Consider the following 13,423-nt stretch of genomic DNA (forward strand, 5'->3'; position numbering starts at 1 on the left):
CTTGTGCAGGGGGACTGGTCTGGTCACTGCCCCCTCCTGTAGTTTTCTGCAGCCTGTAGTGGGTGGGGCTTCTGGGCCCTTCCCACAGATCTACTTTCTGCACAGGCTATGTAAAGCACAGTGATGATGTCACTGCTACTTTTACAAGATAATATCTGGGTTTGCAAAGGCATTTGGTGCACACAAAGGAGGATTTGTAATGTTTGCAGCCATTGAGAAATATATTATAAAAGTTCACACATATATAAAGTGCCTTGAAAAAGTCTTCCTCCCCCTTGACATTTCCCCCATGTTGTCATGTTACAACCAAAAACGTAAATGTATTTTATTGGGATTGGATGTGATAGGCCAACACAAAGTGACACATAATTGTGAAGTGGAAAGAAAATGAGAACTGGTTTTCAAGATTTTTTACAAATCAATCTGTAAAACGTGTGGCGTGCATTTGTATTCAGCCCCCTTTACCCTGATACCCCTAACTAAAATCTAGTGGAACCAATTGCCTTCACCTAAAGGTCACCTAATTAGTAAATAGAGTCCACCTATGTGTCATGTAATCTCAGTATAAATACAGCTGTTCTGTGAAGCCCTCAGAGGTTTGTTAGAACATTAGTGAACAAACAGCATCATGAAGGCCAAGGAACACACCAGACAGGTCAGGGATAAAGTTGTAGAGAAGTTTTAAGGGGGGGTTAGGTTATAAAAAAAATATTACAAGCTTTGACCATCTCACGGAGCACTGTTCAATCCATCATCCGAAAATGGAAAGAGTATGGCACAACTGCAAACCTACCAAGACATGGCCGTCCATCTAAACTGACAGACCGGGCAAGGAGAGCATTCATCAGAGAAGCAGCCAAGAGGCCCATGGGAACTCTGGAGGAGCTGCAGAGATCCACAGCTCAGGTGGGAGAATCTGTCCACAGGACAACTATTAGTTGTCACTCCACAAATCTGGCCTTTATGGAAGAGTGGCAAGAAGAAAGACATTGTTGGAGGAAAGCCATAAGAAGTCCCGTTTGCAGTTTGTGAGAAGCCATGTGGGGGACACAGCAAACGTGGAAGAAGAGGCTCTGGTCAGAGGAGATGAAAATTTAACCTTTTGGCCTAAAAGCAAAACACTATGTGTGGCGGAAAACTAACACTGCACATCACCCTGAACACACCATCCCCACCGTGAAACATGGTGGTGGCAGCATCATGTGGTGGGGATGCTTTTCTTCAGCAGGGACAGGGAAGCTGGTCAGAGTTAATGGGAAGATGGATGGAGCCAAATACAGGGCAATCTTAGAAGGAAACCTGTTAGAGTCTGCAAAAGACTTGAGACTGGGGTGGAGGTTCCCTTTCCAGCAGGACAACGACCCGAAACATCCAGCCAGAGCTACAATGGAATGGTTTACATCAAAGCATCTTCATGTGTTAGAATGGCCCAGTCACAGTCCAGACCCAAATCCAATGGAGAATCTGTGGCCAGACATGAAAATTGCTGTTCCCAGACGCTCTCCATCCAATCTGACAGCTTGAGCGATTCTGTAAAGAAGAATGGGCAGAAATGTCCCTCTCTAGATGTGCAAAGAGACATCCCCAAAAAGACTTGCAGCTGGAATAACAGCCAAAGGGGGTCCTACAAAGTATTGACTCCGGGGGGCTGAATACAAATGCCGCCACACTTTTCACAGATTTATTGGTCACAAATGTTGGAAACCATTTCTCATTTCCCTTCCACTTCACAATTATGTGCCACTTTGTGTCGGTCCTAAATTTGTATCCAAATCCTCAGCACAGATTATTAGACAACCCATACAACGTAACGGGGAACCCTGCTTACCTGTGGAGGTGGGGCTAATAACAGGGGGCGGGATCTCCATTTCCTCGAATGCCTCCTTGTAGCTGTGCAGGTGAGGCTGTAATACAGACGCATCAACATTACCAAATGAACGCAGAGCTCGCTTCTCACAAAATATCAACAAATCGCAAAATATGAGTCAATAACAGGGTTGGACTACAGAACACCTCCCCCTCTGTTATGTAGACGAGAAAGGGGGGGGGAGTTCTGTAGTTCAACAAGGGAGAAATGGGCAGGGCTGACACCACCGCTTGGGATATCAGTGCAGCAGAGGCAGCGTGCTGTCAGCTCATGCTGGAAAGTTCAGAGCACACTGGATTTCTGCCAGATGAGCAGCTATTTGTTGACCCTGCAGCATTTCCTAAGTTATAAGACACGGGGAAATGAGCGTTCATTGCGGGAATGTACAATTTTTTAATTTTTATTTATTTTTTTATTATGCAGATACATACTAATAATGATATGCGGATAGAGCCCGCCTCAATTCCTGGCTGGGGGAAATCCAGCATCATCTAGCCCTTTCCTCCTCAGCCTGTTTCAAGCTCGCCCCTTTCATTCATTGGATTTCAGCTCTTGGAGGCCCAGCATCAAATGTGGGCATTGCCTACGCTGGTCTGCATGCCAAAACGTTTAACTTCCTACTTTCATACATAAACATTGATCCAGTATGCTTCAAGGGGTGGTTACCTCTTTCGGCCTCCCCCCCGGATTGGCCGCGATCGTGTTGAAAACTTCAGGTGAGACGCAGCGCACGGGAGAGCGAACTTTGCTGGGATTGGATCCGAGTTCCCCGGTGCTGTCTTCATACTGCCCTTCACTGGTGGTCCTCCTGCGTGGCACAGAGCCGATCTCGTCCGGGGTTTTGTCCCGTGTCTGGACACCTGAGGGACAGGAACAGGAAAGTCAGGACTGAGCAGAGTTTGGATGTCTACATTGTCAGCCGGGAGCCGTGCATTCTGCCGGGTTATAATTATTCCATGGGACGTGCATGGGACAAAACCATCAGGGACGTCCTCTGCAACACACACAAATTTAAATAAAAAAGTAAAATAAAAATAAATAAATAATGAAATAATAAATTATATTTAAAAATATATATATATACATACACTGTATATATATATTTTTTTTTTTTTTTTTTTGTGTGCAGCCAATCATTGGCTCTGTCTTTTTTTTTTTTTTTTTTTTTTTTTATACTGCTGCTTCACCCCACAGATCCAAGAAAAAAGAGAATACCATTTCTGAAACAATAATTAACTCCCTGTATGGTCAGTGCTCTGCTCCTGACAGCAACCTCAGAATCTCCCCGTGCCTGAAACATGTAAGTGATTTATAGATCAGGCAGAGTCATTAGGTCTGTCACTCTGTTCTCTCCTCCTATCAGCATACTCCTTGTTAGCACATGAGCATTGCAGCACGTCTGTTTGTGCTGCTTCCTCCTCTCCCAGCCTAAGCTCGGTTGTACAGGGGCTGCAAGAAGCTAATGCTAAATAAATTCAGATTCTTACTTGCAGTAATATATTAATCTGTTCGCGCCGGCGCCTCCTGGCCCTTTAAGAGTTTAAGAAGCCGGGGTTTTAGGGTCATGTGACCGCCGTGATTCGCTGTCACATGATCGGAAAAGGTCCCGATCGAAAGGGGAGATTGGGACCTTTCCGTGAGTCACGGACACATGTGCTGGGATCGTGCAGGACGCGCGCTCTCAACGCATATGTATTTTCTGATTGCACACAAAATGTGACCGCTCGGCATCAAGGCCCAGACGCCGCATATTTGCGTGCGCTCAGCGTAAATGGGTTAATGAATACAGAGCTGCATTGCAGCGTGCTTTTTATATATACCTGGAGTTCTATATATGATAGACGCACGCAAGGGCGGACTGGCCATTTGGAAACTCGGGCACTGCCCGAGGGCCCGGGGTCAGTAGGGGGCCCCATGAGATGCCACCGGTACCTTTTTCATAGGCTTTTTTGAGTTTGGGCAAGGACACAGGGGCCCCATGATCCCCTATTGCCTGGGGGCCCCATGAGTTGTCAGTCCGCCCCCGGATGCACGCAGGCCGTGGGCTCAGCGCAGACCCTGCTGAGGGGTTCAAATAATAATGCAGACAGCAATGGAATGAATGTCAGTCCGGAGGAGTAGTTTAATGCCACAGACAGTCTGAGCAGTGAGGCCCCGGGCTATGGGGGGGGGGGGGGGGGGGGTGCTGTGGCTGCTGCTGGATGTAAAATGGAAACATGAGATGAATGTGATAAGGTAGAACGGAAGAAGCAGGACTGCCGCTGGTCCACTGCGCAATCTGGAGGCCGGAAATTAATATTATATTCAGGGGTGGACTGACAACTCATGGGGCCCCCGGGCAATAGGGGATCATGGGGCCCGTGTCCTTGCCCAAACTCAAAAAAGCCTATGAAAAAGGTACCAGGGGCATCTCATGGGGCCCCCTACTCACCACGGGCCCTTGGGCAGTGCCCGAGTTTCCAAATGGTCAGTCCGCCCCTGATTATATTCTATTTACACAGAGCAGCATTCTGTTCTAAGCAAAAGACACACACGAGGGCGCATCTAAGTGCAGCAAATAACATCATTTTTATAATAAAAAGCAAACATAGTTACAGTTATTATGGCTGAAAAAAAGAGACAAAAGTCCATCTAGTTCAACCATAAAAAAAATAAAAAAGTTATAACCCCACACCCACAGTTTATCCAGAGGAAGGAAACAAACAGCAAAGCATGATCCAATTTGCTTCTGCAGAGTAAAAAAATTCCTTCCTGATCCTCCGAGAGGCAATCGGATATTCCTGGATCAACTTTACCTATAAACAGGCCACTCACATGGTCATTGGGAAGAATGCTCCTCACACTCGTGGTCATTGGGAAGAATGCTCCTCACACTCGTGGTCATTGGGAAGAATGCTCCTCACACTCGTGGTCATTGGGAAGAATGCTCCTCACATTCGTGGTCATTGGGAAGAATGCTCCTCACATTTGTGGTCATTGGGAAGAATGCTCCCTACATTCGTGGTCATTGGGAAGAATGCTCCTCACATTTGTGGTCATTGGGAAGAATGCTCCTCACATTCGTAGTCATTGGGAAGAATGCTCCTCACACTCGTGGTCATTGGGAAGAATGCTCCTCACACTCGTGGTCATTGGGAAGAATGCTCCTCACATTCGTGGTCATTGGGAAGAATGCTCCTCACATTCGTGGTCATTGGGAAGAATGCTCCCTACACTCGTGGTCATTGGGAAGAATGCTCCTCACACTCGTGGTCATTGGGAAGAATGTTCCTCACACTCGTGGTCATTGGGAAGAATGCTCCCTACACTTGTGGTCATTGGGAAGAATGCTCCCTACACTCGTGGTCATTGGGAAGAATGCTCCTTACACTTGTGGTCATTGGGAAGAATGATCCTTACACTTGTGGTCAGTGGGAAGAATGCTCCTTACACTTGTGGTCATTGGGAAGAATGATCCTTACACTTGTGGTCAGTGGGAAGAATGCTCCTCACACTTGTGGTCAGTGGGAAGAATTCCCCCCTTACAGATATCTAAACGATCAATGGTGTCAGTGGGGACTTATCTGAGAGGCAGAAAATGCTCATTGCTCAAGGAACCCCCAGCAACCTCTGGAGGATCCCTAGGATTCCATGGAGCCCTGGTTGAGAAACCCTGTTGTAGAATAAAAAGTGCAATGCACGTATTCACACGCTGTCATCTATGGAACCCAGGCAGCACAGTAGAGATCCAGAGCAATAGGAAGCAGAACCACCAATATTAGGCACACGGACACAGGAGCCTATCTGACAGCGTGGGAACTTTTGCAGATGATGTCAGACACCCGGGAGCGTGGCTACAATTTTTGAGGCAGTAACACCTCTTTTTCAAACTGGAAAACCATCTTGAAATGTGTAGCCACGCCCCTTCCAAGTCCCCCAGAGTCTTTGTGAATACATGACATGCAGTTTTTATTCTACAACATGTGAGTGGCCTGTATAGCGATTTATTTATTTCAGGCTCTTCTATAGCACCGCCAATTTACGCAGCACTTTACGTAAATATATTGTACATTCACATCAGTCCCTAACCATCAAGGGGCGTACAATCTAAGGTCCCTAACCCTCAAGGGGTGTACAATCTAAGGTCCCTAACCCTCAAGGGGCGTACAATCTAAGGTCCCTAACCCTCAAGGGGCGTACAATCTAAGGTCCCTAACCCTCAAGGGGTGTACAATCTAAGGTCCCTAACCCTCAAGGGGCGTACAATCTAAGGTCCCTTACCCTCAAGGGGCGTACAATCTAAGGTCCCTAACCCTCAAGGGGCGTACAATCTAAGGTCCCTAACTCACATCCATACATACACATACTAGGGACAATTTAGACAGGAGCCAATTCATCTACCAGCATGTCTTTGGAGTGTGGGAGGAAACCGGAGTACCTGGAGAAAACCCACGCAGGCACAGGGAGAATATGCAAACTCCAGGCAGGTGGTGCTGTGGTTGGGATTTGAACCAGCGACCCGAGTACTGCCAGGGGGAAGCGCTAACCATTTAGCCACTGACATGCACCGTTTAGGAGATATTTGCTTTAGCAGCGCCGGTGATGTTACCAGGGCATGTGCACTGCGCTCTCCATGGACAGCGCGCCATCCAATGAGAGAGTTGTGCTTTGGCCAAAACTTCCGTGCATATGTGCGGGAGTGACGTCACCATGGCTCGGCCAATCAAATGGCCACACCCTGTGAACCCGGTAGGAAGACCAGATGAAGATGGAAGCCCCGGGGAGCATTGACAGCGCTCCACTGGACGGCTTTGTTTTCAGGCAAGTCTTTCACAACGTGTTAGTCTGCGATGCATACAACCACATTATGCTCTTTGCTTGCAGGGAGATTTTTTAGATTTTTTTTTTTGTGGTTCACTATACTGCTTTAAAGGATCTGCTGCTGACGGCTTGGTGCCAGATACCGCAGCATACATTCAGGGGTCCATGCTTCGAAGGGTTATGGTGGGTGGCCGTCCCGGAACGGAGGGGTGGCTGCCCTGGGCACTGTGGTATCATGTGAGGCGGGGGGGGGGGGTTCACCACAAAGAAATTTAGGGGGGCGGCAGGGGATAAGAATTGTTCTGGAGAGGAAAATTTGGTGAGGTATCCTAGGAGTGGTGATTTGTGCTGGGAGGGGTGTAGAAGATTTGTGCTAGGAGGAGGATTTTGTGGGTCTGTGCTAGAAAAGGTGATATGGTCAGGGGGGGGAGGGATTTGTGATAGGAGGGGAAATTGTTTTTGGTGGGGGATCTGTATGAGTAGGGATGAATGGGGGGGGGGGGGAGTATTTATGCTAGGAGGGGAAATCTGGGGGAAGAGGAGAATTTTAAGTGGGACAGGATTATTGCTCCAAAGGGAAATTTGAGGAGTAGAGGATTTGTGCTAGGAGGAAGACACTTTTTTGGGGTGGAGGATTTTTCCTGCGGCATATGAAGAGAGAGCATTTGTGATGGGAGGGTGGATCTCAGTAGGGGGTGGATTTGTGCTGGGAGGGGGGATTTCAGTAGCAGACGGATTTATGCTGGGATGGGGGATTTCAGTAGGGGACAGATTTATGCTCGGAGGGGGGATTTCAGTAGTTGACAGCTTTGTATTGGGAGGGGGGATTTCAGTAGAGGACAAATTTATGCTGGGAGGGGGGATTTCAGTAGGGGACGGATTTATGCTTGGAGGGTAAATTTCAATAGGGGACGGATTTATGCTAAGAGGGGGGATTTCAGCAGGGAACGGCATTGTACTGGGAGGGGGGATTTCAGTAGGAGATGGATTTATGCTGGGAGGGGGAGTTTCAGTAGATGACGGATTTGTGCTGGGAGGGGGAATTTCAGTAGGGGGTGGATTTGTGGTGGGAGGGGGGATTTCAGTAGGGGATGATTTTGTGCTGGGAGGGGGGATTTCAGTAGGGGATGATTTTGTGCTGGGAGGGGGGATTTCAGTAGGGGATGATTTTGTGCTGGGAGGGGGAATTTCAGAAGGGTGTGGATTTATGCTGGAAGGGGGGGGGCTTCAGTAGGGGACGGATTTGTGCTGGGAGGGGGGATTTCAGTAGGGGACGGATTTGGCATGTCCTGGCACTGGTGGGTGGTCACAGTGTTATAGCCGGGCCATGTTCCCCTGCTCAGTAAGATGGGATAGGGAGGGCCAACAGTGTGTCTCAGTCCAGCTGTACTGCACAGAGCTGTCACTCCAACAGTGGGAGCTTGCCGTCAGGAAAAAATAGCAGAGAGAGTTATGATTTTGTCAGTTTATCGATCCTACGTCAATGTCCAATCAGCAGGACAGGGCTAACCGATGACTGAGCGGTACTGCTGACTTGTATTGGAGAAATGGGAACAAACACAATACAGCCAGGTGCTGGACCTTCACTGCAACAGCACAACAGGAGCAGCACAGCATGGCGCTCTTCCCAGCGTGCTTATTGGACAGAAGAGCATCAGCAGACCACTGACCACATCAACCCTCTGCTCACTCTTCTCTCTCCTCCTATTAGGTGTTTTATGACAGCTCATTAGTGAAATCTGATTGGCTCCTAGTGTAGCCCCTCCCTCTTCCACTCCTGATATGCTGGGGAATACAGGAGACTGACGGCAAGATCAATTCATGTATTCACATTAGAAACACATATTAGAGCATGCCTAACCGCACTCGTGGGTTGACTCCCAAGGGCACATTGTGTGCACAGGACATAACATGAGCCGGATCTCAGGAAACCCCCATCCCGCGCCTCCGACATGCAGGGGGATAAAAGAAGAGGAGGTGGTGAGCATCCCTTGTCATCCACAACAAGTCCCAACCGGCCCAAACATTTCCCCGTCTGAAGACGATACACAGCTATGCCTCTGCAGATCCTTCATACGCCAAAGTGTCATTTCCTACACTCTACAAGAAGGAGCATTGTTCACCCGCCGAGGGGGGAAAGATGGAAACTTGCAGACAATCAGAAGATTCTAGTCCATGCAGATCCCAATAGCGGGGCAGAAAGGGATAAAAACAGCTCAGGCTGAGGAACCAGCTGTGCAGAAGACTTGGCAACATCATTTCCAGGGGCCCCTTCCAAATGAGATGGTAAATCAGAGGTGGACACACACAGCTCTGTCCGGGGCCTTCTAAAGAGGCCATGTGTGGCTTGTTTGTTACTTTGGCTAATATGTCATTCTAATGACACTTCCTATACCAAGCTGAATATTCCTACTAAAGCCGGCCAGACGCGGGTCGAATTCCGAAAAGAATTTTCTTTCGAAAATATTTTCTAAGAATTTTTGTTCGAATTTCGCACCATTAGCGTGTCACAGAAACGGTCGATTTTCATGTGACCATCAAATCTGAGTGATCGGGCATGTTTGAAATTTTTTAAAAAATGAACGAATTTTGAATTAATGACAGGCGAATAGTGCGAGAAATGTAAATAAAAAAAGAAACGAGCGTGAGCGGTGACCTGGAAAGAAAAGAAAATTCTTGGCCACGAAAATAATTTTATGTAACAACATGAGGAGACATTGAAGGCTTGGTTGGTTATATTTCTAAATCAATGGTGGCGCCATCGGGTTACAAAATGCACGAAATTTCCGATTTTCTAAAGAAAATGTGTTCAGAATTCGACTCATGTACGGCCTGCATAAGCCTCACTTGAGAGCGAGCCGGTAAGCGGCATTTCTCAGAGAGGATATCTACACTGATCATCAGTGCCCTGATGATCAGCTTAGCCCCATCAGTGCAACGAATAGTGCCCATCAGCGCTGGCTATCAGTGCCCATCAGTGATGCCTGTCAGTGCCCATCAGTGTCACCTATCATTGCCCATCAGTGTCACCTATCAATGCCCATCGGTGGCGCATATCGGTGCAGCCTCATCAGTACCCATCAGTGCAGCCTATCAGTGCCCATCAGTGCAGCTTCATCAGCGACTTTCAGTGCCCATCAGTTCAGCCTCCTCAGCACCTATCAATGCCCATTGGTGGCGCATATCGGTGCAGCCTCATCAGTACCCATCAGTGCAGCCTATCAGTGCCCATCAGTGCAGCTTCATCAGCGACTTTCAGTGCCCATCAGTTCAGCCTCCTCAGCGCCTATCAATGCCCATCGGTGGCGCATATCGGTGCAGCCTCATCAGTACCCATCAGTGCAGCCTATCAGTGCCCATCAGTGCAGCTTCATCAGAGCCTATCAGTGCTGCCTCATCAGCGCACATCAATGAAGCAGAAAAAAACACTTATAGTTGTGCTCAAAGGTTTGCACCCCCTGGCAGAAATTGTGAAATTTTGGCATTGATATTGAAAATATGACTGATCATGCCAAAAAAATGCTCTTTTATTGAAGGATGATGATCATATGAAGCCATTTATTATCACTTAGTTGTTTGGCTCCTTTTTAAATCATAATGATAACAGAAATCTGGCAGTTGGGGCTGCAATCTTTCTTGGTCTACCTGTACTTGGCTTGATATCAAGAGGTCCCTGAATTTTCTACTTCTTAGTGGAAGTGATGCCTGGAATATTCAAGACTTTGGACATCTTTTTATGTCCTTTTCCATCTTTATAAAGTTCCATTACCTTGTTACGCAGGACTTTTGACAGTTCTTTTTTGCTGCCCATGGCTCAGTATCTAGCCTAGTCAGTGCTGCCACGTAAGAGCTAACAAACTCATTGGCTATTTATACACTGACACTAATTGCAATTTAAAAAGCCACAGATGTGGGACATTAACCTCTAATAGGCATTGCAACCCGTTTGTGTCCCCTTGTGTGTCTGTACCAAGGCCGAACATTCCAGGGGGCGGAGACTTCTGATCCGGGGGCGGAGACTTCTGATCCGGGCCATTTGGGTGATTTCTGTTATCATTATGATTTAAAAAGGAGCCAAACAACGATGTGATGAATAAATGGCTTCATATGATCATCATCCTTCAATAAAAGAGCATTTGTTTGGCATGATCAGTCATATTTTCAATATCAATGCCAAAATGTCACAATTTCTGCCAGGGGGTGCAAACTTTTGAGCACAACTGTATTTACAACGCTTTGTAACAGAAACGAAGAAAAACTTATTATTTCAAAAATTTTGGTCTATTTTCGATTGTTTAGCAAAAAATAAAAACCCCAGCGGTGATTAAATACCACCAAAAGAAAGCTCAATATGTCCCAAAAAAATTATAAAAATTAGTTTGGGTAGTGTTGCATGACCGTGCAATTGTCATTCAAAGTGCGACAGCGATGAAAGCTGAAAATTGTCCTGGGCAGGAAGGGGGTAAAAGTGCCCCGGTAGGCAAGTAGTTAAACTTTGTTTTTTTTTACAACTTTTTAGTTACTTCCTGGTTTTCAGGCTTAGACAAATGATGTCATACATCCCAGAAGTCTTCATTAGGGAAGGAGGGGCTTTGTCAGCTAAGCACTCCCTCCTGCCTTCATGTCTGAGCTAAGGGCAGATGGATTCCAGGAAGTAAATGCTACATGACTCATCTGCCCTTACTCAAGATGGCCACTGCCAGAAATGCCAGGAGACATGGATGGATGGGGGAGTTTGTTTTGAACATTAACCATTAGCCGCCCGGCCAATGGCCGTTTGGCGGCTTCAGATGTGTCTCTCCATTCCGGGTGCACGCCATTTGGCGTGCTCCCGCACATGCGCCGTTTGCGCCAATGCAGAGCGGTGCAGCAGTGCGATCTGTCACCGGCCGTGCACCTCGGACACGGCCGATGACAGATCCGAGTACCGGCTCCCGTTGCTGGTACCATGTGACCTGCTGTGACCAATCACAGCAGGTCACATGACAGTTGTATACAATGGATGGCTTCATTCATGATGCCATCCATTGTATACTAGTGTCTAGCTGTGAATGGTCACAGCTAATCACATGCACATGTCATGTGATTAGCTGTGACCAAATCACAGCTAAGCACAAAAAAAAAAAAAAAAAAAAAAAAGCTGAATGAATCGATTTCATTCAGGTAAATGCTTGCTTATAGCAAAGTAATTCTTTGCTATAAGCAAATTGTGTAAAAAAAAAAAAAAAAATACTGATCACTTCCCCAAAGTAGTACAATGTTACTATGGTAACATTGTACTACTTTGGTCATAATAAAATATGAAAAAAAATCTTAAAAAAATAAAAACAAAATGTAATAAAAAAGTAAATATAATAAAAAAATAAAAAAAAATTAAAAAAAAATATATATATATTTTTTTTTCATACTGTCACCAGTCAGTGTCCCTGTTCACCGTCATGCCAGTTATATGATGACGCTGTACTGCACTGGTGACAGTATGTAAAAAAAAAAATAGTGAAAATAATTTTTTAAATGTTTTCATTTTCCGAAAAATTATGACAAAAAAATACAACTTCAAAAAACTCGCCATGCCTCTTATGAAGTACGTCGGACGGTCTACTTTGCAAAAAGGGGTCATTTGGGGGATATCTGTACTATTCTGACAGTCTTGGACCTCAAGAAATGAGATTGGCTGTCAGTACTTCAGGACTGATCAATATTCAGATCTATACCATAGTTTGTGAACTCTATAACTTTCTTACAAACTAAAAAATACATCCTAATTTGGGTTATTTTCACCAAAGACATGTAGCAGAATACATCTCGACCTAAATTTATGAAGAACAATTATTTATTTGTAAACTTTTATAACAGAAACAAAGAAAAATGTGTTTTTTTTCAAAATTTTTGGTCTTTTTTTGTTAATTTAGCAAAAAATAAAAACCCCAGCGGTGATTAAATACCACCAAAAGAAAGCTCTAGTTGTGTGAAGAAAATGATAAAATTTTAGTTTGGGTACAATGTTGTATGACCGCGCAATTGTCATTCAAAGTGTGAGAGCGCTGAAACCTGAAAAATGGCCTGGGCAGGAAGGTGTAAAATTGCCCGGTATTGAAATGGTTAAACATTAAAAAGCGCTTTTGGTTTACAGTGTAGTTCCACTTGGGATACAGTGTAGTTCCACTTTAAAGAGTATGCAAAAAGGCAAAACTTTACTCTTTAGGTTTTGGCTGGAGTGGGGAGGATTAGATTCTCTGCCAAGTTTTTATTGCCATCATTTTCATGAAAGTTTTTAAATATTTGGCAGGAAACATAAGGCAACGCATTTCGAGTGTGCAGACACTATCCCTTCATGAGGGCTTAAATAGCACGAGGGCCTTTCAGAGAATACTTTTTATTTTCTGATTGAATGCAAAGGGTGCTCTGACTGGACGAGGTGGAGAGTGTGATGTCACCACCCTGCCTCTCCACCTCGTCCAATCAGAGAATGCTTTGCAAAGCTTATCTGAATGGCAACCTCCTGAGCTCACAATGCGGCAGGACAGCATGGGGCCCACAAGTGGAGATCATTGGAGTAGCAGTGTAGTAACAATGTAGTAACGGTGTTGATATTTATGACTACAGATCACATACTTATGGATAATAGGAAATGAACCTAACATGCAAAAATCGTCATCTTTCTGCAGCAGCTAGAACTGAAAACCAGCGCCATTTCCATACGTTTCCAGTTACACGGTTCTGAGCTGTGTGAATGTTTTGCATACAGACGAGACC

General features: G+C 45.8%; 1 protein-coding gene across 5 annotated transcripts in view; it reads right to left on the reverse strand.

Annotated features, from left to right (window-relative positions):
* TNS1 (tensin 1) overlaps positions 1–13,423 on the reverse strand; it is a 688,885-nt gene that overhangs the window by 65,618 nt on the left and 609,844 nt on the right. For all 5 annotated transcript variants that reach the window (XM_089683821.1, XM_089683822.1, XM_089683823.1 and 2 more), the window contains 2 exons: positions 2,534–2,727; positions 1,829–1,904 (listed from right to left, as the gene is read on the reverse strand). In XM_089683821.1, coding sequence (XP_089539947.1) covers positions 1,829–1,904; positions 2,534–2,727 — 270 coding nt within the window. The remainder of the gene's footprint in view (positions 1–1,828; positions 1,905–2,533; positions 2,728–13,423) is intronic.

Source organism: Staurois parvus, unplaced genomic scaffold, assembly GCF_062004578.1.
Source record: "Staurois parvus isolate SC_StPar_1 unplaced genomic scaffold, SC_StPar_1.0 ptg000323l, whole genome shotgun sequence".
NCBI classification, from domain to species: domain Eukaryota; kingdom Metazoa; phylum Chordata; class Amphibia; order Anura; family Ranidae; genus Staurois; species Staurois parvus.